At 35.0% G+C, this 27,384-nt stretch overlaps 1 protein-coding gene across 1 annotated transcript in view; it reads left to right on the top strand.

Moving 5' to 3' along the window:
* Positions 1-15,219: 15,219 nt before the first annotated feature.
* Positions 15,220-27,384, top strand: part of Lk6 (Lk6 kinase) — a 521,279-nt gene continuing 509,114 nt past the window's right edge. Inside the window, exon 1 of the mRNA XM_069819485.1 lies at positions 15,220-15,257. Within this exon, the coding sequence (XP_069675586.1) occupies positions 15,228-15,257 (30 nt within the window). The 5' untranslated portion in view covers positions 15,220-15,227. The remainder of the gene's footprint in view (positions 15,258-27,384) is intronic.

Raw genomic sequence — 27,384 nt, 5'->3', positions numbered from 1 at the left:
ATCTTCCACTATCAATCAGTGAGGGAAGTGGGAAAAAACTAGAGGCGGTATGCTACCCCAAGATTTTCCCCTGGCATACCTCGATTTAAAAAAGGCATACCCCCCTCCCTTACAACATAGCCTACACATACATGATGTATACAATAAATTGTTTTGTGTAGTCAGTAACGCGAATCTTTGAAGCTTACACAACACATTACATTTCTTAATAAAATAATTTCAAGTTTCTTTAGTTATTTACTAGATTATTTTGCAGTGTCCACTGAGATCTATTATTTGAAATAATGTTAAAGCTTCAAAGTGCCTTACGTAATTATTAATAAACAGTGCAACCACAAAAAATGATACAGTCACTAAATAGGCGACAATGGCCACCAAAAGCTACAGACCACAGCCTTGTATGTATATATTTATTTACACTGCAAGTGGGCAAGCACCTGGTGGCAGTGGTATACACTATATAAACAATACACAATAAAATTATACAATACACAATACAATAAGAATACACAATACAATTTAACACAATAATTACAATTAATAATAAAACATAAAATACCTAATTTTACAATACAACCTACATATGTATAGGCCCTACATAAGTTTCAGTAGTCTTTCACTTTACTCTCATCTCACTCACTGTAGTGGCACTATGACGCATTTCACTGACACTTTAGGACACATTTCACTGACACTCTATAACACATTTCACTGACACTATAGAACGCATTTCATTGACGCTATAAATTATCACTGATCGGAACTGTTCACTGCACTGTAAAACCATAACTTCACTGACTCACCTCGCTTCACTGACACAACAGTTCAAATAATACAAATAATTACACCCTTATTCATACTTATAAACAGAACTACATTTAAGCTAAACATTTCTAGTCTAAGGCCCTCTTACACGCTATTTTTAAATAATTTACAATTCAAACCAAGGGAGTAACTCGTCAGGCTAAATAAATACATGTCACCTTAAAAAATTAAATGTTAAATGTCACCTTAATTTTAATTTACACTTTGTACACAACTTTTTAAGTTATTCTTGAATCTCCTTAAGGAAGGACAGCCCTCAAAGACCGCTCAATGTTCTCCCAGAAGATTTCTAATAAGATGCTATTGTGATCACTTATTTTATGAAGACTTTCAGAGTTTACAAAGAGAGACAGATCTTATTAGGTAAACATCTAAGAGGGCATTGTCACGCGTTGGGCCATTTACTACCTAATACCCTAGATCATATATATGTAACAGATATGTCGGGGTTATAGGCTTTGAGGTTAACAACTTTTGTCAGGTTTACTACGCTGCCATCTAGTTGTTACATAAGGAGTCACGTCATAATACCCATTTGAATTGCATTAGCGACTGTCCTGCCATCTCGTGTTCATTTACGGCAGACAGGTGGCGATCCTGGCGGTTGTTCTCTTCAAAGTGCTGCCGATTTTAACGTAGCGAGGAGTTATCTGTTACATATATGATCTAGGCTAATACCTATACTTGAAATACTACTGTTGTAAGCATTCCAGGGATTGACTTATCAAATAAACGTGTCTAAATACACGTTGAGGTTGTGGTTTAGATTTACGAAGCAAACAGATATTATTCTTTGCTATGAAAAAATGTATAAACATATTTTTATGGATCACATTTTTTCAGTGACGGTATGTCATTTTTCACTAACGGTATGTTTTCTGGCCATAGAACCCAGTGGCGGTATTCCATACCGGTGCATACCGTCTCACTTCCCTCACTGCTATCAATAACTCTTTCATTGCACGAACATTAAAAAAGATTACTACTCATTAACATCTTACGAGTAAGTTTCACATCGTCGTGTATAGAAGCTTCAAACAGTTTATTCATTCACAAGCTAAGAAGTTCCATAACAACCAGTGGCGTATACTGGTTAAAGGGTTTGGGCTACCGCTGACCCTATTATTACACAAAATATATCTAACAATTACTTTAATTTTAATTACTATGGTAAAACTAATAATACAAAATTATTACATTATGTTATATTATAAACTTTTTCTTTTGTAATTTCCTTGGGCTACCACCGGTAGCCCGCAAAATACGCCCCTGATAACAACCTAGAAAATGTTCCAGGCGCCATCCACTACTCTCTCGGAAGGAAGTCCACATTTCCCACCAGAATCAAGAGCCGACTTCCAATGGACCTCATATAATCAAAATTTATCATCACACCAACCTATGTAAATAATTATTTATTACCGGTAACAATTATTTTTGTTCATTGAGGAGCCCAATCTAGGCTGCCCTCAATTCAGTGTCATGTATTGTATTTATATTTTATTTAGAAATGATCTGTATAGCGCTAAAATGCTGGGTAACTTTCGGTGCTGGACCCCGGATTCATTTCACCGGCATTATCACCTTCATCTCACTCAGACGCTAAATAACCTTAGATGTTGATAAAGCGTCGTAAAATAACCTACTAAAAATAAAAAAAATAAAATAGCACTAAATGTGCTGATCGATCAATAAATTATTTTTAAAAATGTATAGAAGCTACACTTTTTTTTTACATTGCTGTTAGTGTGCCAATAAATGTAATAGTGTCTTTTCTTTATCAGTTTTCTAATGCCAGGTGTTTGAAATTATATCTGATACAGTTGGCACAGCGAATAGGGATTATAAAGAATGGACACTTCACATCGGTACCTTTGATGTAGCGACTGATTTCAATTACCTTCAAGCCAGCTAGAGCGTGAGATTCTGCTTTCTCCCTACAGTTGGCGCTGACATCACACCAGCTAGCAGTCGACATAGCAGAAATATAACACATATAATTAATATATCTAGGTACATTATGTACTCAAATAAAATAAATTGGATCCATAAAATAATAAATCCGTCATTAACTGTAATGTCTAGACTCTAGAGTTCCTTTATAATGAGTTGAGACGTTGACCCCAACAACAATTAAAATATGTAATGAACTGATAGCACTGAAAATGGAAAAACGAAACCCTTATGAGAAGTAAAATCATATACCAATATTATATTATACACAAATATTAAACGAATTTGATACTTAATTTTATAATGTATTATATTATTTTATAATAAAATTTATTATATCTGAAATATAAAAAAAAATATTATTACAACTAGTTCGTCACTGTGAAATAAGGAAAAGCTGTTAACTTGAATTTATTTGAAGTAAAGCGTCACTGGATTATGCAATAAGGTAGGCGATGTTTGGATCCTGTGTCTCAACTCTATACTCAATTATTATCTTAGCGTATGCTTGATTACACTAACCTCTAGTGCTTGAAAGTGGAACTAAACGCCAGCGCACAGAGAAACAAAACACAGGAAAATTCGCCCAGTGGCCATTCTTTATAATCCCTATTTGCTGGTTGGCACTCACACCGTAACTGTTTTTCAATTTAGCATTGATAGCAACCCACGAAATTAAAAATTCTTCCCAGAAGAAAACTCTTAAATTTTAAGTCAGAGAAAATATAAACTAATCAGCTATACTATCCTTGGAAACACAGAATTCTTCCATTTTTTTTAATAAAGGAAGGTAGAAGTAATGTAAAGGTATTCTTGTACTCTCAATTGAACCACTGTCATTTCTAGAGAACACATAAACATAGAGATTATTCACATTAAGCAATAGCAGTGTGACGTCATAATGGTATGGATATTCATTGTAACAATGGCACATAAATCCTGAAATCTGTTACAGATCCCAGATGTTAAGAATTGTGTCCGATACTGTTTAGTTTCAGAGATCAAGATTCTTCTAGATGATTAACAATGTGTGGTAAATGTTGCAGAATCAACTGGATTACATATGTTTTTGAGCCTATTGTGTAAACTGTTTGATATACCTAATGGGGGAGGCCATGTTTTGTAAAGGAATCACAAACTGAAACACATTGCTTTTAAATGTGTCTAAAAATTATTCTAAGGTGTGTAAATATTATATATATAAATACAGGGAAAATATATATTATAAATATATTTCACTCCACATTGGAGAAATATATTGCTACCCCCAAGATATGTACATTATTTATTATATACAATTTGTACAGTGCTATTTGATTTTGGGTGGAGTTTGAAACTTTGATTAATGAACGAAATGGTGAGTGAATTTTTGAAGATCTTTTTCTTACAAATGTATTTTTTTGTGATATAATTAACGGTGTTCCACACTACAAATAAACTGAATGCTCGTTCTAGAAGAAAATTATCCTATAGCATCCATCTCGATCTTTGTTGTTGCTTACATAGTCTGTAATTTTTTAAAATAATATTATTACTATTATAAATATGTATATTAAATGTGCATCACTATATATTTACAAGTACTGGCACTCCACTGTTATTTCTCATTCCTCAGTACCAACACATTCAACCATATAAATGTATGCTTTGTGAGCACAATTCAACTGGTGCGTTTTATTACCCTCAGAATTGTGATCCACTTTGATTTTAATTGTGTAATCTTATGATTTTTTTTATATTTATTCATAAAATATAACAGAATACTAACTCAACACCCGTTGCACCCTCTGCTCACACAACTGAAAGCAGCAACAGTTCCAAAACAATCTGTAATTCCCAGTGAACAAAGTAGGCCTACCAACATGGGAATAGAATCCTACAACATATTAACAAATGTAACACCTGCAACAACTTCTACATAGGACAAACAAGCAGATCGTTTCAAACACGTTACAAAGAACACATCACAGCCATAACAAAATTACAAAACACCTCCACATATGCAGAACACATCACAAATGCTATCCACACCTACAGAGACATCAACACAGACATGGAAATACTACACATCCCACCAAAAAGCCAGAAACTAGAACAATATGAAATATACAGACACACAAAAACACACCCCAACGAAATTCTCAACACACAACTCAACTTCAAAACACACACACTCTTTGACTCTACACTATACCACAGGAACACACCCTCACAGGAAACAGAACAAGTGGCGCCAAGACCAAGAACGACCATTTCTGAAGATGACCCATAAATAGGTCGAAACATGTAAATGAGGTACGTTGAAATTTAACACAGGAAAGTCTTACCATATATATTCCGAAACCAATTTTAGATTTCTTTCCTCTATATCCATCGTCTTTTATTTTAGGAAGGCCAGGGGCGTATTTTGCGGGCTACCGGGGCTACTGGCGGTAGCCCAAGGAAATTACAAAAGAAAAAGTTTATAATATAACATAATGTAATAATTTTGTATTATTAGTTTTACCACAGTAATAAAATTAAAGTAATTGTTAGATATATTTTGTGTAATAATAGGGTCAGCGGTAGCCCAAACCCTTTAACCAGTATACGCCACTGAGGAAGGCTTTTAAATTAGCGTGTTTATTGATACTGGCGTTTGTTTACATGGGCGTCACGGTCCACAATATAGTAGTATGGTATAGTATTTATTAGCTGTCATTATAGCAAAAGCTAATGACATTGTCAAATTACAAGTGTGAAATTATCGTACCGATACTAAAATGAAAAATATTCTAATACATCACTAAAGATAAAACAAAATGTTCCCAAATATTCCTTAGAGTTTACAATTGAGAGTCGAGATAATCAAAAATAGGCTAATATCTAGATGAAAATTGTAACACACTGATCCCAAATGAAGGGTACACAAGAAAAACGATCAAGGTCCATCAAAAATCGAAATTAAGTTAGTAATGCTATCTTATAGTGGAAAGGAATGAGACGAACAGCGGGATGCTCTTTGCTGGAACACCGTAAAAATGTGGACATATTGCAGGAACTCAAAATGGATCCTATAGTTAATTTTGTTCAACAATATCGACTTCAGTGGAAAAAACATGTCGAAAGGATGGATCGCACTAGATTGCCTAAACAGATTCTTACTTATGTACCAAGAGGAAAGAGGAAATTGGGAAGACCACGAAAGCGCTGGCATGAGACCGTAACAGATCCTGTAGGGTCTAATACGTGAGGGATATGATGATGATGATGATGATGATGATGATGATGATGATAGTGGAAAGGAAGTACTATCATGTGGTCTAGCTAGTAATAAGAAATCATCGTTCTTGACATTCCACTACGTCAATTTCTATTAAATACACACATAACAAAGTATTAAGTGCTTATACTTTAAAATTCGTTTTTCTCGAAACTTTCTAAAATGGACCTTGATCGTTATTCCCGTGTACCCTTCAAATATTATTTGATACTCTCTGTTTATATACAATAAAACAAGAATTAACTTAACAATTTATGAGAATTTCCTAATATATTACAAAACAATAATAAAACTCAGAGAAAGAAACCTAAAAAATCTCTATAGCTTGATTTTCTAACTGAAAATATTCTTGCACAGAATAGAATGGGTTTCTAAGAAGCCACGTTTTCACTGTTACTTTGAATATGTCTAGTGACGCTTCCTGTGCTTCTTGTGGTAAAATGTTGAACATCCTACAGGATATAAGGACTACTTTTAACTTTGGATATGCCCACAAATACAGTAGCGTGCAAATTAATCCGAACAACGTAATTACTTATGCAAAAACACTCAAACGGGATAAAAAACAAGGATCTAACACATAACTCAGTAATCTATGTGGCCTCCCTTGTTCCTAATAACAGCTCTGAGACGATTTGGCATGGATTCCACTAATTTCCCACAAATATTCTTCATTTCTTCATCGCGAAACCATACACCAATGAGGGCAGAAATCATCTTCTCCTTTGTAGAACAATCCATTTTTTGCATTCTTCTTTTGCAAATTGACCACAAGCTCTCAATGGGGTTGATGTCGGGTGAGTTGCCTGGCCAGGGGAGTACCTGAATATTCTTCTTGTTGAAGAATTCTGTAGTTTTTCGAGACTATGGCATGGTGCCAGGTCTTGTTGGAACACACCTCTGCCATCCCGAAATGATTTTTGTAGCTGGGGTACGATTCTGGTTTCCAATAAGTGAATATATTTGTCAGAATTCATCACTCCCTTCATAGGTATTAATGCTCCAGGCCCTTCATGTGTAAAACAACCCCAAAACATTACTTTAGGGGGGTATTTTGGTGCTTGTTGGAGATGAGCTGCTGTTACTTTTTCGGATCCTTTCCGTACGTAAGAAACACGGTGGCCGTGGACCTCGAAATGAGACTCATCGGAAAAAAGTACATTCTTCCAGTCATTCACTGTCCAGTGTTGATGTAATTTTGCCCACATTAAGCGTTTTTTGCACATAACAGGGGTTAGCAGTTGCTTCTTAATAGGCTTACGAGCCCTTCGTCCAGCTTCCAAAAGCCTACGCCGCACTGTTGTGACGTGAATATTCGCCCCAGTGGTAGCCATTAACTCGCAGGTTAAGTCGACAGCAGTTAGTCGAATTAACAGTAGCCAAACCGATGTGACATTCTGCAGCAATTTGCCTCTGTGTCATAGAAGAATGTTCTGCTAATGTTATAATTTTAGACCGTTTTCGTGGACTTGTATCCATTTGTGAAGACGACAGAATGTACACAGGATTGCAGTATTAAGTCTTCAACACAACTGAAATGCTTATAAGTACAAAACGACAGGCAAAATGTCACTATTATAAAAAAAATAATGACAGACCTTCAACAATGGAATTACACGTACTACAGATGTCAATTAAAGCGGTATGAGCAGCTGTGAGGCCAACAATGACAGAAAATGTAAAAATATGTCGTTCGGATTAATTTGCACGCTACTGTATGAAAGTTTATAAGATTTAGATAACTGTGTGAACTGTGTGCTCATTTTCCACAGACAAGAAAGCCATTTCACCTCCTATATTAAATTTTCCATCTTGAAATCAATGCAAATATGACGCTACAATACTTCCTAGTCCTCAATTCTGGACTTTGTTGTCGCATTTGCATTCTGCGCATGTGCCAACCTTTGTTATGTTTTGTAAAAATAGCCAGGAGTCAACTGCACGCTATATAGCAAAGCTTTATAGCTTATAGCAAGCTATACTTTTCTTTCGATGTGCTGGTTAACATATTATAATCGCATGCTGCAAAAATGTTAGCTATAGCATAGCATCCAGTATGCACTGGCCTTAAGAAGACTACTATAAGATGAAAACATACCAGAAGAAATGGCCACCTAGTTAGAGAAGAATATCTCCATCGTTTCAGTCTATCACACACAGCCCTCTGAATCACTAATATCCTATATTGCCATCCTTAAATGATTGACTACTTTTTAGTAGGGATTATTCAAAAGTCGGGAATTTTTTTTTTCACAGATGTTTCAATTGTTTCGCTGTTGTTGCTATAGCAAATGAAGTAAATAAACAGCGATTCAAGCTATTCTTGGGTAAGGTTTCCTCCTCCCTTTCCGAAGTTTACAAAAAAAAAATAACATCGCATACAGAACAAATAATATTCTACAAAAACATCTCAACACACAAACAAACAAATACAACCACATAGGCGTATACAAACTCAAATGTAACACCTGCAACAACTTCTACATAGGACAGACAGGCAGATCATTTCAAACACGTTACAAAGAACACATCACAACCATAACAAAATTACAAAACACATCCACATATGCAGAACACATCACAAATGCTAACCACACCTACAGAGACATCAATACAGACATGGAAATTCTACACATCCAACCAAAAAGCCAGAAACTAAACACACTAGAACAATACGAAATATACAGACACACAAAAACACATCCAAATGAAATTCTCAACACACAACTCAATTTCAGAACACATCCTCTTTGATTCCACATTACACTACACAAACACACCCCCACAGGAAACAAAACCAAGAGTGCCAAGACCAGCAACAGCCAGTTCTGAAGATGGCCAATAGCAGGTCGAAACATGTTAACAGGTAATACAATTTAACACTTGAAAGACACATTATACGTTTTCCAAAGTGATTTTTCCTTTACAAATGCATATTCGTCTTATTCATTGCTACTGTCAATGTAATAGAGATTATTCGAGCTCACTGAGAAGATTCAAAACTCTAAATGGATTGAGATATAGACCCTGCAATTTATTGTCATTGTGGAAGCTTATGAAAAATTTGAAGATATTCCACAAAATTGTCTTCTGAATGCTGTTCGTTTCCTAGAAGAGACTACAAATCACAAAGGAGAAAAATGACGACCGTACATGAATGTTTTGAAATTTGTTTACAACTGAATGAAGCCCATTCTTTTAATAACGGAACTGTATTATTATTTTTCTACAGGATGTCAAAGAAGTTCATTTACAACATTTCAGGGATGATACAGCAGATAAAAACAAACATTTTTCTTATGTGACAAAAATCTTGCAGCTGCACCATTTCACCAGTAGGTGCCCTGAAAGGGTAGATCACTTGCCTTCTGTCAGACCACTTACCAATCAGTTCTATTTTGACTACAACACATTATAAGGCGAATTGTGTTACAAAGGCAGTGAGTGGATTGCTAAGAAATGTAAGTTTGTATTCTGCTAGTAGTATCATGGCCACCCTGATCGCCCGACTTAACCCCTATTTCTTTGTGTGGGGGATATGAAATGTCTGGTTTACGAGATCCTGACAAATACGGCAGAAGAACTAGTTGAAGCTGCAGTGATTATTCGACAAACTCCTGACATTTTTTAGTGTAGCCTATCAGACAGTCCGCAGTGCATTCGATTAAACGAAAGGCAGAACACACCACCATGACACAACAGTGCACGATGTTATTCGTCTGCTAATTTCCGCCCTATACAAGAACCAATCAGATTCACTGATGGAGACTGCCACCACCTCTGCAAGTTGATGGCACCTGTGCGACACCGGTGGAGCATCAATGACATCATCGGTGGAATTCGGAACACCGTGATGCCATTGGATTGCTCACCGGTGAGATTTGGAATACGCTCATTCTAACCTATCTGATGATATTTCCCCCCCTTTCTTAACTGTAAATGAGCACAAATGCTACTTAGGTGTAAATTTTTCTGACATTTTGTATATTCGATTCCCTCATCGTTTGAAATGCATATCATTTTACCTTTCCAAATTATATGTAATACGCTTTGTCAAATCTGGCAACCTTTTCATAAGGGAAGCTAACTTTCTTCTTCTTCTTACGCTATTATGTATTACTGTATTACAATAATTATGAACTGATTAATGTACATTACCTTATTCAGTACTAAAAATAAACATTGTACATATTTCAGAACTTTATTTTTAAATATCTATATGAAAATTACTAAATTTCAACATGAAAAAAAAATTTTTGTGTAGTACAGTGTGTCTTTACCTAACCTATAAACGTATTTTCTAATTATCCGACAAAATCAGTTATCGGGCACTGGCTTTGTCCCACAGTTGCCGGATACGAGGAATTCTACTGATTTATATAATATTATCAAACTTGAAGAAACATTATTTAGAAATATGAAGCTGCAGTTAGAATAGTACGGTAATTAAATATTTTGTATAATTTCACAGTGTATATGAAACAAGACTAGTAAAACTCAATATTCAAAATATATATTAGGTATGGATATCTGTAAAAATAAGGAATAAGTAGATTTGAAACTACAGCAATGAGATAATGAAATGCATTTGTACCAGTATACGTAAAATATGTACGTATATTTTCAGTTTAAAAAAATACACGTATGCAACTACTACAGTACATCTGTGAGACCACTTCAAACAAACTGAACTGAATATCAGTTTAGAAAAAATTAAGGTAACACACGAGATCTTCTCGCAGGTCTTGTCCGAACTGAAAGGTAGACAAAAAATGGAGGGGAATTGGCTTGAAGATAGGATAAGTAGGTAAGGGGAAAAATAGGAGCGGTCTAGCAAACAGTTCATAGTACTTAAGGGTTAAAACTTCCTTTCTTTTTTTCTTTAATTTATATTTTCTTCCCTCCTATTTCTTGTTTTTATGGTTCTGTTGTCTTTTTTGTTTCATTCTTGCTGTCTTACTTTCTGCCTTCTGACCTTCATTTCGCTATTCTGATCTTTTCTTTTCATGAAATTCAATAAACTCAAGAATGTTATAAATAAGAAATAAATTTAAAACGTCAGTGAAAATATTTTTTATATAAGTCTGTGTTCCTTCCCCAGTTTGATTTCTTTAATTTATTTTCCTTCATTCATTGTTGCTTATTTTCTTTTCCCTCTATAGTATTCTTTTTCTTCTTGTTTCTTCTTCTACTACTCTGTCTTTTTCTTTCTTCTTTCTGTATCTTTGTTATCACTTTCTGTTTTTCCTTCTTTTATTCTTTCATAAAAATTATTTACAAACAATTTCAAATACATTAACTCGTCATTGTTTTCACATTACCAGTAGATTAATTTTGATAAAGTCAGCAACAAACCTTCTTAGTCATCTTCCCTTCTTAGAAAACATTAAAATGCTGCTAAGCATTGGCATTGCTGAAGAGGTATTTTCCTACAAAATCAACCAATGAAAGACGTCTAATTGATATAAACCACGCAGGGAAATGAGACTTCAATATTCTATCCAGACAATGGTGCCAAGACAGAAAATTAATTAATTCTGTCCCATTGCAGCAAGACGTTGGTTTTATTTCGGTAAGTAACAGGCTTAAAACAGTATTGTATAAATTATTATTGTATGTATTTTATTTACAGTGAAACCTCTCCTTACAGACACCCCAAAGATACGGACACTCCTCATATACGGACAGATTTTTATGTCCCAACTGAAATAATATAGAAATAATGATAAATTTAACTCTCATTTTCGGACACTCTCAGACACGGACACGAACAGCTGTTTCACAGTCCTAAAGCTTGCTTTACCTCCTGACTGCGGACAGAACTTGGATTTCAAGACCTAATGTGTTACAAAAATGGAAAATTTAGTACAGAAATTCCTTAAAATGAAAGAAGACAATAAGGGTCTCGTAGGCTACCACTAGCCCAGCCGGCTACCCCTTGTTAGCTGGAAGCGGGTGGATAAACAAAGTCATAAAATTTAACCTGTCTGATGGGTCCAAGGTTTCCGCGATCGTGAAATTGTATTCGACACATGGTAGGGTTAGTAGGATTATTCTCTTCACTTCAATCAGTTATTCTGTTTCGAGAGACATGGCACCTGAATGTAAAGGTTAAGTTCAAAACTGTAAATTACAGTAACGTACTGCATAACTGTAGCCCTAGAATAAAATTGCATGGCACAGTAATTTTTTTTTATCTTTTTCGGTCTTATCTACTATAGTTCAAAGTTGCAAAGAATTTACTGTAGTACTGTATATTGTATTTAAAATTAAAATACAGTAATACATTTCATTTAAAGCGTGAAGGGATACATAATACACATTATAAATTTACCGTTAGATTGGGGAGCCTCCCTCCCAATAAAGGACACCTCCCAGATACGGACTGATTGTTACGTCACTTCTATGTCCGTAAATGAGAGGTTTCACTGTATTTACATTCCATGGTATTCTTACATCGCTTCATAGCTAGAATATTGAACATGTCAAAAAAATTCTTAATAGTATTACAATATTACAAAGTCTTAATTATAGTCACAGTCTACTTGAAATATATACTGTACAGAAGAGTTATATGGAGCGGAAACTTGGACAGTAAATATGGTACAAGAAGGAAAATTAAGAGCCACTGAAGTGAACTTCTGGAGGAGATCAAGAAGAGAAAAGATAAGGAATACAACAATAAGGCAGATAATGAATTACAGAAAGATGTAGTAGAAGTTATAGATTAAAAAAGGTTACAGTGGTACAAGCTTGCTAAAAAGATGGAAGAATACCAAAGGAAATCATGTGATGGAAACCAAAAGAAAGGAAAACCTAATGAAAATTGGATGGACGGAGTAAGAATAAATATGTAACTGAAAGGAGTACAGGATCCATATATGTTAGATAGGGAACATGGAGGAAAAAAAGTAAATGAACAACATGATGATTTGTTTGGTTGAGGAAAAAATACAGCACTGTAGAAAGTCCTACAATAGAGAAAGAGTATAAATTATTTCTTTGCATGCATAGACTACTGAAGGCATATTAAAATTAGTATTCACTATTTACCAGTACCAGTACCTCATCGTACTGTAAACATAGGATATTAAAAAATTAGCACCATGTTTCGAAATAGCTTAGTAATTCAGAAAAGAGAGTTATTTTTACTGAGAGTACAACAAAAGGCTTTGAATTCAAATCCTGATACTTCCATAAGTCAGACAAAGTTTATGACAGAATAATTTTATCTTTCCCCACATCAAGTATAGGTATCAATTCCAGGATCTGTGATGGAAACAAAAATGGTACAATTTAAAATGCTTACTGCAACAATACTATGAACTACAGCCAATGTTATTAGCAGGGCTAGGATTTTGATGAAATTGCATCTTTTTTCTAGTAAGCCAGAAACATAGCTGCTTTATTATTTATATATTATATGATAAACTGAGTGTTTTAAGACATATTTGTTAGGGCATTTTTTTTTGCATTTTTTGCCTGTTTCAACTCATAAGAGCATCTTTTGTTTTATTCGGACATTTTTTAGGCATTTTCATTTAATTTTGGCCATAAATCCTCATTAATGTAAAATAATGTTTATTTCCTTTGATATTTTCTTTACATATTTTGTCCATTAATACCCATTATTTTGTATGACATTTTAATCATTTTTTTACACAAATATTGGCATTTTAACGTAGTACACCCCATGTAATGGATCAGTCCAACCACCCCTTCAATATAGATTCCTCTATACCTGCTAATTCCGGATAAGAGTGGCCTTGTGGTAGACTACATGGAAACTAAAAGTAAAGTAAATCCATGGCACTACAGCCCATGAAGGTCCAAGACAGACCAGCCGATTGCTGACCTCACGTCCACATGCCGACGCAGAGGTGAACGATCATACATGAAAACTACATCAAGTAAAATAATTAATTAAAATGTACTACTTAGAAAAAATTATGTCAAATTTAATTTAATTACTAGTCTAAATATTTAGTACAAAACCTCTTTTCCTACTAAGCCAATTATGTAAGATCAATTTTTAGGGCATTTTTTTAAGATTTTTAGATCATAAATGCATTGTTTTTAGGACATTTGTTCATGATTTATAGGTCATCAAAATCCTAGCCCTAGTTATTAGTAATTAGGCCACGAACCAATATAATGTGTGACCATGTGCAATGACACTACCTCCTCTGGCCGAAGTTGCACATCAAATTAGCCGTGCCATGAGGTTCTTTCAGTAATATCTCGGCATCGCAAGTGCAGACCTATGTGACCACTCGTTTCATATGTAATTGTAAGTTCTGCAATATTAAAGTCATAATTGACACGTACGAGACACTTTGAGTGAATTATAATTAGTGAAAAATTTGTAGGAATCTGCTTTCATATAAAGAGAAAATGAATTGCATGTCCTTATTAGTCCACTTCTGTCATCATACTATTCATTTGAAAACCGAAACAAAAATAAAACTTTCAAACCAATACAACTAGTTTAATTCCCGAAACTACGTGTCTTATTTTATGTGTCAATGTATCCCTGATATAGCTCAGAATTTTTCAGAGGAAGGTTCTCTCGGGGTACTTCCATATCATCATCATCATCATCAGTCGCCCTTGGTAGCGTAGTTGGTATAGCACTGGCCTTTTTATGCTTGAGGTTGCGGGTTCGATCCCGGCCGAGGTTCATGGCATTTAAGTGTGTTTAAATGCGACAGGTTCATGTCAGTAGATTTACTAGCATGTAAAAGAACTCCTGCGGGACAAAATTCTGACACACTGGCGATTCTGATATAACCTCTGCAGTTGCGAGCGTCGTTAAATAAACCATAATCTTTTTTAATAATAATAATAATAATAATAATAATAATAATAATAATAATAATAATCATCATCATCATCATCAATATCATCAAATCAAGAAGCACCCAGACTTGCCAGTTCTGTAACATTATCTCTTTTACATATTAGTTCCATATCTGACCAATCATTTGAGCAGAAAACAGATTAAAATACTTCAGAAGATAAAATAATTAATAAAATAATGCATGTTAACGGAAAATATAAAAGTAACATACTCCAAATTACACATTGCCATCTATTGCTTGAAGCAGTAACTGCAAGTTCGAAATAGTTGTATGAGCTACGTATAGGTGGCAGTGGAATTGTTAATTTAGCTAGCGATGCGGAGGCCATGGCGGCCGCCAGGGACGGGCTGGAGCGGGTATGTAAATTACAATTATTTTCCTTTTCATAACGAATATTTTTATCTAATTTAGTACGCTGATTACGGCCAAAGACGTGCTTGAAATATTTGTATGTATTTCAGCTCCTTACTATATTCATATCTAACTGTAATAATTGTCATGTTTATGTTGTCAAATTGCACCAGCTGCGATTATTTATATATGTATTTTTTTAAGGAATTAACTGTTGCTTTAAAAGAACTTATAATACGGATATAGTCATTCGGGAAACAGAATGGAAAAGGAATCATTCTCACCTCTGTCCTTGAGTGTTGTCAAGTTTTTATAGCGTAATATCGTTATTATAAAAAGCGAGTACAAACGTCATTCAATCAACTTGTTTACTTTTTAGGTATGTTTCAGAATTGTTTTTACGTTTAAAAAGGAGAATGATTGAGTTAATCATCGTGTTCATAGTGTACGTCCTGATTTTTTCTATATACAGTGCGATTAAAACTGTAATATTGCAATTTTAGCCCATGATGTACACCCAATATTTAAAGACTGAAGATTGTCTTCAGTGACATAATTTACATAACAATATTATTGTCATCTGTTGCTCTACAAATAGAATCGTGTATTTATATATTTTGTAACATTCAGGTATAGGCTTATTGTCTGTTAATTTTTATGATTTAATTTTATTGTCAATAATATTAAAGCATCGCCATTAGCAATACTTCCAATCTAGTTGAGAAAAAAAGCTAAATAAAATATCATGAATATTATTATGTTCATTGCACTTTTGTGAGATTCTGTGTGTTTAGCAAGACATGCTTGAATTGATACTAACTTAGCCTACAATAGTATCTGAAACACAAAGTCAAATAGGCCTACTGCAATCCAGACTTATTAAAACTAATAAATAATTTTACACAACCAATCCATCCGTTTGCACTCCTTTAGAGAATGTAGTGTATTATCTCTAAATTGCAGATAACTTGTAGAAGATGCAATTGCAAAGAATAGTCTCTATTCCCTTGCATTCTTGTTAGTTGACCAGCAATTATTGTTCCAAGATAGAGAAAATTATTTATTTTTACAGCTATTTCAGTCTTCATGTGATATTTGTGTTCGTTTTCAGACTAGTGTCTTATTTACTTGCTGCGTTCTCATATTTATTTTGCAGCTGGGGATGTATTTATTTACAGAAAATTAAAACCACTAGTTATTTGTTCACCAAAAAAGTATTTGAGAACTGTATTTTTTAGCAACCAACATGAAATTTAAAATGTCAGAATATTTGAAACAGTGTAGGCTATTATAAATGTAATCACATTTATCCAACATTCGGCTCCTATATCTTCTTCTTCTTCTTCTTCTTCTTCTTCTTCTTCTTCTTCTTCACCACCACCACAATCATCATAATTATCATATTTAATATTATGACTAGGTTACCGGTACTAACTTTTTTTTAATAAAGGAGAGAGAATCGATTAAAGTCTACGTTGACAGGCTGCTGTATTGTTGAAAACTTTGGGTTGCAAGGAGTAGTGAAGTGTATTCCATAACCTCTCCTACTCAAATCCCATCCTCACCTTCCCATGATGCAACATGTTTTTAACAAATGAAGCTCTGGGGACTAAGTCATAGCGGTATAACTGTTCCATCAAAAATGGAGGAAATGCCATTTCACCATGCTGGTCTAACACAGCATTGAAGTTTTCTTAAATGGCAAATAGAAAATATAGTCAATAGATATGTGATAACAGTCCCCCTGACTAGGTTGAAGTAACCCGCTGACCAACAGTAGATGTGGTCCTTCATTCATATTGGGTGATGCAGTTGCCTAGTTCTAAAAACCAGGTATAAAAAAAACAGCTGTAACTTGCTCAAGAAAGTATGAAGTTATGCCTCCCAAAGTAAAATATTCCGGAATTAAAATAGTCCCCCAGTCGGATCTCTGGAAGGGGACTACTTTGGGAAGCAAACATGTAGGACTTCAAGGTGTGAATATTGTAGAACGAAATGCTACAGGTTTGAGTAATGAAAATCATAAAAATAAGAACTGAAGAAAGAAAGAACAACAGAAATGAAAAATATACTGGGGATAGTAGGAGGGAAGGGGGAAGAGAAAAAATAAGAGAAAGATGTATTATAAGGTGCAACCCACCACTATTTTGATTTTTGTAGGACCGTATTCATATTTATTCATTCATTAGATCTTACATGAGCAATGAAGCTTTAAGATGTGGAACAAGTCAAAATTTTACAATATTACAATTACAATTATTACAAATTTTTATAGTTTTACAATTTAGTAATTTTCTACAATTTTGTGCAATTTTTTACAATATTTTGGCGAGATGTAGTGAGATGAGGATTCGCCAAAAGATTACCCGGCATTTGCCTTTTGGTTGGGGAAAACCTCGGAAAAACCCAACCAGGTAATCAAATCAAAGGGGTTGATGCCAAGGACTCGCCATAGACCATCTGGCTTCAGTCCCATGGCTGGGGAAAACCTCGGAAGAAACCATTCAATGAGATCAAATGTTTGACACATCTGTTATTAAGTAAACATTAATATTCATTAGATGTAAAATAAAAAATTTTTCACTTCTAGATTAACTCTTCTTGGGTTCTCAGCCAGGTGAGTTGGAGATTTGCTTCCAACCTTTCGATGGCTAGTTCTGCCATCTTCTTCAGGGAATGAAGAAGATGGCAGAGCTAGCCAGAGTTATTCTACATCAAACGCTGAGAAAGCCTCAAGTCATACTTTTCACTTCTATATTCAATTTTTTAATCTGTTAGCTACGGTATTATTCTTCTCTTTTAATTTCTTTTAAAAAATCTCATCTCGTTTTTAGGTTGTCAAACTGATAAATGGCCTTTAAAATTATGTAGTCTACTGTAATAAAATTGAGATGGACAGAGCATGTAGCACGTATGGGTAGATCCAGAAATGCATATAGAGTGTGAGTTGAGAGGCCAGAGGGAAAAAGATCTTTGGGAGGATAATATTGAAATGGATTTGAGGGAGGTGGGATATGATGATGGAGATTGGATTAATCTTGCACAAGATAGGGACCCATGGCGGGTTTATGTGAGGGCGGCAATGAACCTCCGGGTTCCTTAAAAGCCACAAGTAAATAAAGTTTTTTCAAATAGTGCTATCAGACTAAAAGTCTGACACCAATATCAAGTGATTATTATATTAAATAATACAAAGAATGCAGAAGAATATGAGATACAATTCATTCATTCGTTCATTCATAGTGTTCTGCCCAAGGGCAGGTCTTTCACTGCAAACCCAGCATTCTCCAGTCTTTTCTATTTTCTGCCTTCCTGTTTCTCTCCGCACATGATCCATATATCTTAAAGTTTTCTATAATCTGATATCTTCTTCTGCCCCGAACTCTTCTCCCGTTCACCATTCCTTCTAGTGCATTCTTCAGTAGGCAGTTTCTTCTCAAGCAATGACCAAGTCAATTCCTTTTTCTCTTTCTGATCAGTTTCACCATCTGAGATACAATAGATTCCGATAAATGTAGGGGAGTTGGCAACCCTAGTTACCACCACCACCACCACCACCGCCACCACCACCACAAGCCATTGCACTCACTACCAATTGCAAATTGTCATTATTTTATTGAAAGCATAATTAAATTGAAGAGGTGAGAATGATATAGTTTTAAGTAACACAGATAAAATTTTACTGGAGATCTTATTGAAGGTTTGGAGCCCAATGCTATTAGGTGCGGTATCATAATTTCTTCTGTGTATACTTACGTCATTTGTTGAGTGATTTTTATAATATTTTACTGGTAGCTTCATATAACAAATGAATTGGCACAAAAAACCAATTTTCTAAAAAGCGTGACTTTGGACTATATCTTTCTCACCCCTTCAGTTATTTACCTTGTTGCAAGTACTGTACTCCAACCACGAGAAAGTCTCCAGGGAATGAGAGGGAGCGGGGTGATGCTGTGAATGAATGTTGATGTCATAAGGTCACACACGTGGGTACTCGTATCTCTATTGGCTAGCTCTCACAGCACAAACCATAACACTGATATACACATTTTTATACTACCCTAGTTATAAAATTAGATCACGGTTAATCTCCTGGCCTTTTAATCTCTCCACACAGGAAATAACATATGCAGGAGAGCGCATGATTTTTAAACTGACGTTATAACTACGTTATCTACTTCGCTCCAATAGATGACGCAATAGTAAGCACATTCCTTTCACGGTTGATCTCCTGGTTGGAGAACAGTAAACTCACTGTATAGTGGAATTAATTTTCTAAAAACATATTTTTGAACGAGGGTGATATGCCCTTTTTACCGTATGGGGATATTTCTTGCCTTAAGTATATTGTTTGGGACAGTTCCAGGCTGTTTGGTGATGTGGAAGGTCATAAATAAACATATATATACAACAAGGACATTCACCACTGAAAATACAGACAGGATTAAAAGACCTTTAAGACCTGAGGATTATTGTCTAATTACAGACTGTGTGGATTAGGTAGGAGATCTAAGATCGGTAGGTTTCATTTAGCACTTGCGTCATATTTATTCTTAACTCAAATTGTTCAAGTGACAACAAGCTGCTCATCAGAATAAATACATCTTTATGAATATGTAAACACTTGTTAGAGTGATAGGCTGTGGCGCACAGTTGTGTGTGCCAGCAGGGAGGTTTAGGCAGTGTCGGCATTGGTGCAACTCATAGAAAACATTCAGGAAGCTATGGATCGGTTCCAAGGTTGCTCTTTCTCAAGAGGAAAATTATGTGGTTTTTGTTAATTGCTGGTGGCAGGCTTTGCTCCACATCGCAACTGCTTCCTTCCCTTTGCCCATGAAGGAGTCTGGAGTCCGCTGCTAGCCACTAACCTTGTGAAAGGATATGTTATTATCTTTATTGTAAAACAATAATCATGTTCATATTTGATAAATTGTCAGCCACTAAAAGACTACGTATTTGGTGCACTTGTATTGTTAGAGAACAAGACATGCATATGTTTATCATGTATAATTTCTTCTTATTCTTTTTCTCCTCCTCTTTCTAATGTCATTCCCCACCCCCTTTTTTAGCACACTTCAAATCTTGCATTCCAGAGTAATTGTGCTGTAAAAAGATTTTCTGAAGAATTTGTAATTTAGTTTTTTTAGTTCTCTTACATTCAAAAAAATATTTACTTACTTACTTACTGGCTTTTAAGGAACCCAGAGGTTCATTGCCGCCCTCACATAAGCCCGCCATTGGTCCCTATCCTGAGCAAGATTAATCCAGTCTGTACCATCATATCCCACCTCCCTCAAATCCATTTTAATATTATCTTCCCATCTACGTCTCGGTCACCCGAAAGGTCTTTTTCCCTCCGGCGTCCCAACTAACACTCTATATGCACATGACATTAATATGGAATTAATAAAGTATGCTCCTGAAAACTTTATGTACAGATTACTAAATCTTTTAAATGTTTGCTGGAAATATGGATATTCACCAGAAGAATGGCAAGAAGCTATAATTATCCCCATATTTAAGAAAGGAGACAGGAGAGATTGTGGAAATTATCGTGGGATCAGTCTTCTAAATACCGGATATAAAATATATTCTAAAATAATAACAAACCGATTAGCTGTTATAACAGAAAATATATTACTGGAAGAACAACATGGTTTTAGGAAGAATAGATCCTGTATCGATTGTGTATTCTCCATAAGCCAGATGATTGAGAAAAATAGGGAATACAACATCCCAACTTATATTGCCTTTATTGATTACAATAAAGCTTTTGACACTGTTAATCGTAAAAAATTATGGGAAGTATTGAGATCTAAAGGAATACCAGATCATCTAATAAGGGTAATACAAGGCTTATATAGTAACACTAAAATTAGAATTAAACTAAAGAATGGAATAAGCAAAGAAATAACACGAGGTGTTCGACAAGGGTGTTCTTTATCACCTGTTTTATTTAATTTATACATTGACGACGTCACCAGAAGGTGGCTATTACATATGGAAACAATTTTTAACCGAACCAATACACCTCTAAATACAATATTGTTTGCTGATGATCAGGCTATATTTACAACTACAGAAGATGACCTCCAACGAGCTTTGTTTAAACTGAACTGCATCGCCAAAGAATATGATCTTCAGATATCTACTAAAAAGACTAAAGTGATGGGTTTTAAGGGAATAACGCCATTAAGAACAAAAATAATTATTAATAATGAAATCATAGAGCAAGTGAACTGTTTTAATTACCTAGGCTGCATGATATCATATGAACAAATTAACGACATAGATAGGAAGCTCTCTAAATTCCAGCAGTTAATTGGCACGATAAAAAGAACACTAAAGAAGAAAGTTAGGACTGACACAATTTTAAAATTTTACAAAACAATGGCGATTCCAACATTAACCTATGGATCCGAAACATGGTGTATGACAACTCAACAAATGAAGAGAATAGAAGCAGCTGAAATGAGATTGCTAAGGCCAATAGCAGGATATAGCTTATTGGAACATAAGCGAAATGAAGACATACGACAGGAACTAAATATGCCAAATATTATAGAAACTATCACAGAATATAGGAATAAATGGCATGAACATATATGTAGGATGGAACCAACTCGCATTCCATACCGACTACACCATTATAAACCCCAAGGGAGAAGACGAATCGGACGCCCTAGAAAACGCTGGAAAGACCAATTTTAATATTGCTATGGAGACGAAACGGGCCAATGGGCCCAAATCGTATTGTTGATGATGATGAACTTATTCTCAAACACCCTTAACCTATGTTCCTCTCTCAAAGTGAGAGTCCAAGTTTCACAGCCATAAAGAACAACCGGTAATATAACTGCTTTATAAATTCTAACTTTCAGATTTTTTGACAGCAGACTGGATGATAAAAGCTTCTCAACCGAATAATAACACGCATTTCCCATATTTATTCTGTGTTTAATTTCCTCTCGAGTATCATTTATATTTGTTACTGTTGCTCCAAGATATTTGAACTTCTCCACCTCTTCAAAAGATAAATTTCCAATTTTTATATTTCCAATTCGTACAATATTCTCGTCACGAGACATAATCATATACTTTGTCTTTTCGGGATTTACTTCCAAACCTAACTCTTTACTTGCTTTCAGTAAAATTCCCGTGTTTTCCCCAATCGTTTGCGGATTTTCTCCTAACATATTCACGTCATCCGCATAGACAAGCAGCTGATGTAACCCGTTCAATTCCAAACCCTCTCTGTTATCCTGGACTTTCCTAATGGCATACTCTAGAGCAAAGTTAAAAAGTAAAGGTGATTAGTGCATCTCCTTGCTTTAGCCCACAGTGAATTGGAAAAGCATCTGACAGAAACTGACCTATACGAACTCTGCTGTACGTTTCACTGAGACACATTTTAATTAATCGAACTAGTTTCTTGGGAATACCAAATTCAATAAGAATATCATATAAAACTTCTCTCATATGCCTTTATGAAATCTATGAATAACTGATGCACTGTACCCTTATACTCCCATTTTTCTCCATTATCTGTCGAATACAAAATATCTAAAAAATGTTTATTTTGAATAATTATATCATCATCATCATCATCATCATCATCATCATCATCATCATCATCATCATCATCATCATCATCATCATCATCATCATCACTCCCATACCACTAGTACCGGTACATTTTAAATCTTTTAATGAAAAGGGAAGTACCTTTGTACTTTTTCTGTAAGCTGATAATATCAGTCTTTCATTGGATACATTGTGAAACCCTGTTAGTGTGTTTTGGTTATTTTATTGTACAAATTTCTGTTCACTATTGTTATTGCTGCCCACAAATTTGATTGTAAATATACTTACAGAATTTAATGTAGATTCAGTTTAGTTTAAATGAATGTGATTTCAATCTTGTTTCATAATTATAAAAACGTTTACAATTTGATTGATAATTTATTAAAAGTGACAATGAAAATTTAACAAAATTTAGAAATTTACTCAATATTAACAAATAAACACTCTAAAACATGAAAGCAGCAGCACCCATGCATTGCTGGTATAAAAGTAAATCAAGTAGGAAATTCTGCTAATGTCATTTAGAACAAAAATTAGGAAACAATTTTTCCATATTGAGAATAGGGCATCCAACTTCAGTGAAATGTTCTTAAAAGTAAGAAATGCAGCTTGAAAGAATAGGCAACTCTTCAACATACAGAACTTGAAGTAAATCCAGCAAAAGTAATATAATATTATTGCAATATAACCTCATGAAACTATGTGAGGAACATTGGGAAGGTCCACACCTGTGGAGTAACGGTCAGCGCGTCTGGCCGCGAAATCATGTGGCCCGGGTTCGATTCCCGGTTGGGGCAAGTTACCTGGTTGAGGTTTTTTTCCGGGGTTTTCCCTCAACCCAATATGAGCAAATGCTGGGTAACTTTCGGTGCTGGACCCCGGCCTTATTTCACCGGCATTATCACCTTCATCTCATTCAGACGCTAAATAACCTTATATGTTGATAAAGCGTCGTAAAATAACCTACTAAAATAAAAATAAAACATTGGGAAGCAATTCTAAAAGTGCCTTAATCTGAATTATACTAGTACAGAATTTGCAGCAAATACTTTATTAAAACATAACGTCATTGAATTGGTGTGAGTGCCATTCGGAAGCAACTCCTCAATTATAACATAAAATGTTTACACATAAATTGGAATTTGGAATAAAGAAAATTCTTTGGGACACAGAATTGTCCTATTTTGTGGATTTGGGTTTAACATTTTTATTTTCAAACTTAAAACATATAATTGCCAAGAAATCGATAGCTCTCGTTTATAAAAATGTCTTATCAAATAAATTATTGGCAGTACTGTCATGTTGCGAAAACAATGGCACGTTTCAGGCTTATCTTGAAGTGAGCGGAGGTAGATGCTTCACACAGCCCAAATTCAGTATAAGCCTGGAATGTGACCTCTGTCCATTGCTTGATTAGAACTATCTTTCCCCTTTTTCCGTCGGCAATGTTTATGTCGCCTGTCAGACATGGAACGCAGTATAGACCAGCGAGATTCGACATGTTCCAATTTTCTCCAACAGAGTTGTTCCCATCTGTTACAACTTAAAACGTTACATTCATTCATGCCCAAGGATAGGTCTTTCACTGCAAACCCAGTATTCTCTAATCATTTCTATTTTCTGCCGTCCTTTTAGTTCCGCATACGATCCATATATTTTAATATCTATCATCTGATATTCTCTTCTGCCCCAAACTTTTCTCCCGTTCATCATTTCTTCCAGTGCATCCTTCAGTAGGCAGTTTCTTCTCAGCCAGTGACCCAGCCACTTTCGTCCTCTCTTCCTGATCAGTTTCAGCATCATTCTTTCTTCACCCACTCTTTCTAGCACAGTTTCAGATGCAAAGTTGCATCATGTATATTTATAGTGACTACGCCTGTTACACTTTCACTACGTCATGCTACTTTTGACCAATAAAACGATACGGAACGACGTGTTTCAACCAATCATGGCTGCTTATCCTACAATTTTTATCACCTCCGTAGCATTTGTTTTTATCACCTCCCTAGCATTTGTTTCTTTGTTTGCCAACATTGTACTTTCAAAAATTGTACCTTTTAAAATGATTCATATTTATTTCATCATGTTTAATTACAATTTTTCTATAATTTATCTTGTTTATATTTAGGTTATGTTATAGTTTTTGCTGTATCAGATTATGGATAGTCACGTATCAGAGATTGTTTAATATATATATTGGTAACTGAAGTGGAATGCAACTGTTTTAATAAAAATGAAACTGAATCAACAAAGCCTTCTTGACTAGTAATCGTCCATATAGTTCAATGAAGATTGTATAGTTGGCACAGCTGGTAGCAAGAGAACAGCCATCATAACACACTACTGTCATCTAGCGGAATATTTATAATGATGAGATGGTGCAATAATACATTTTTAAGACAGTTTAGTATTTTGATAAGTCAATTAATAAGCGTATTTTATTGCATTAGAGCAGACGTATCCAAAAGCGTACTCGCGAGTAAGCCCCTGAACGGAACCGAAGCCAGTACGTAATGAGCGCGCTCCGCCTCACCCATCCCCATCTGTACTGTACTCAATGTTTAAGCGCAAACGAACGGCAGTGGCGGACTGCCGTTATCATTGTGTTGGTCGGAGTGTTCCACCGTTTCACAATGTCTTCTAATCATGGACGTAGTACATTCAAGGATGAAAGGAAAGAAAAATATTTTGTGTTAGTGGGGAGAATGTGAAATGCTTAATTTGTTCGAAAATTATTAAGGGTGTGTTAAAATTCAACATGCGACGACAATACTCGACTCTTCACAAAGAATATCATACAATTACGGGCATGTTGGACATGTGGAAATAATTTATTTTGGGGCTGTCTGTATAACTGTTGGTTATACATAATAATCAATAAATTACAATACGTTTGCACTCAGTTTCGCATGACATACTTTTAATTTTTTGTTTAATTTTAGGTGAAATGCTACAAATATTTTTATAAATATAAAACAAGAAAATACAAACACAAATCATACACGTGTTCTCAGTCTTAAACAAAAAAGCTTCTTGCTAGGTATGTTCTAGCTTGGAATATTGGAAAATCAATGAAGCCCTTTACAGAAGCATCATTTGTAAAATGGTGCATACAGAACGCTACTAAAATACTGTGTCCAGAACAAAGTCAAAGTGTAAGAAAATTAAATTGTTTCCAATTACAGTTCAGAGAAGGAATTTCAAGATTGTAAATGTAATTGAATCTGAAGTCGAAACCACAATTAACCAGTTTGTAGCTTACTCAATTGCATTGCACGAAAGCACAGATAGAAATGACAAAACTCACCTAGCCATTTTCATTCGAGGAGTTTATGAACATTTTACCGTGTCTGAATGTCTTCTAGATGTAATTACAAAATACAACTGGAGAAGATATTTTCCAGGCACTGAAAGGCTCCATAGAACAGAAGAGGTTCAATTTGCGATGACTTGTGTCAGTAGCAGCAGAAGGGGCTCCAGCTTCATAGTATGTCAAAATAATATACAAACGTATGATATTTCTTATTCTTTTGATATTATTTGTAAACATAAGCAGATCGTTGCCGCGATCCCCCACTGATCGCTCCCATCTGTTGAGGTACGAGTCTCTTCCCCTTCTCTAGTCCTACAGCACACTGTGTTCGGCGGGCAGCATCGAGAGCACGAATGACGATACGCTTTTTGGAGACCTCTGTATTATAGTAATTTATTTCTTCTAATCTTTATATACTTTCTTCTAATCGTGTAATAGTCAATTAAATCCCACTCGATTTTTTATTTTCTCTAGATACAGTAAATCAAAACCTCTAGTGAGATTACTATTGAAAATATGTATTCAGCCTTAAACATGATTAGTTTCAGACTTAGCAAACGTTTTCATGACACCATTTCGTCTCTCTAAATCCACTATTCTTTAATCCAGAAATAAGAGCGTTAACCGGTATAGCACCAGGGAAGGAGTACATTGCAGAAGTTGAAGGTAAATAATGAATTGCACATTAGCCATCTCCCTGTACCTGATGACAGCTGTTGCGAATCTAATGTCCTTGTGCAATATCAACAACATCTGCACCGTAATAATTCTAGGCCACAATAACTTATTATCAATATTTCATGTCTGGTCGAGCTGATAAAACAGTTCTTTGTAGTAATTGAGACGTGAGTCATGCAAAATGCCTGTCATTGTGACACGTAACATTCTCATAATATGGATATGGACTTCCTAGATAACAATGACTCATAGCTTGGGTACGTTTTGCTATGAGTTTCATATTTTCTCAAATAAATAAAATTAAATCAGTACTAGTGGCTTGTGCAGCAAATGCTGCTGCAAACTAAGTTCGTTAGACGTTCAAATAAAAATTTTTCAGATTTATTTTCAATGAAGAATACTTGTCTTTTTGATAGTTATTTGCTTCCATAATAATGAAACATACTCCCTCTGAATGGATTTTTTAGGCCAAATACTTTTTCTTGAACCTATCCAACTTCAGTTTTTTAGTTTCAACGCGAAAACGCAAGTATCAATGTCAGGACGATAGCAGTAGC

Source organism: Periplaneta americana, chromosome 2 (genome assembly GCF_040183065.1).
Source record: "Periplaneta americana isolate PAMFEO1 chromosome 2, P.americana_PAMFEO1_priV1, whole genome shotgun sequence".
In the NCBI taxonomy this organism is placed as follows: Eukaryota; Metazoa; Arthropoda; class Insecta; order Blattodea; family Blattidae; genus Periplaneta; species Periplaneta americana.
The sequence above is the reverse complement of the archived record's forward strand: the minus strand, read 5'-3'. Positions and strand labels throughout refer to the sequence as shown.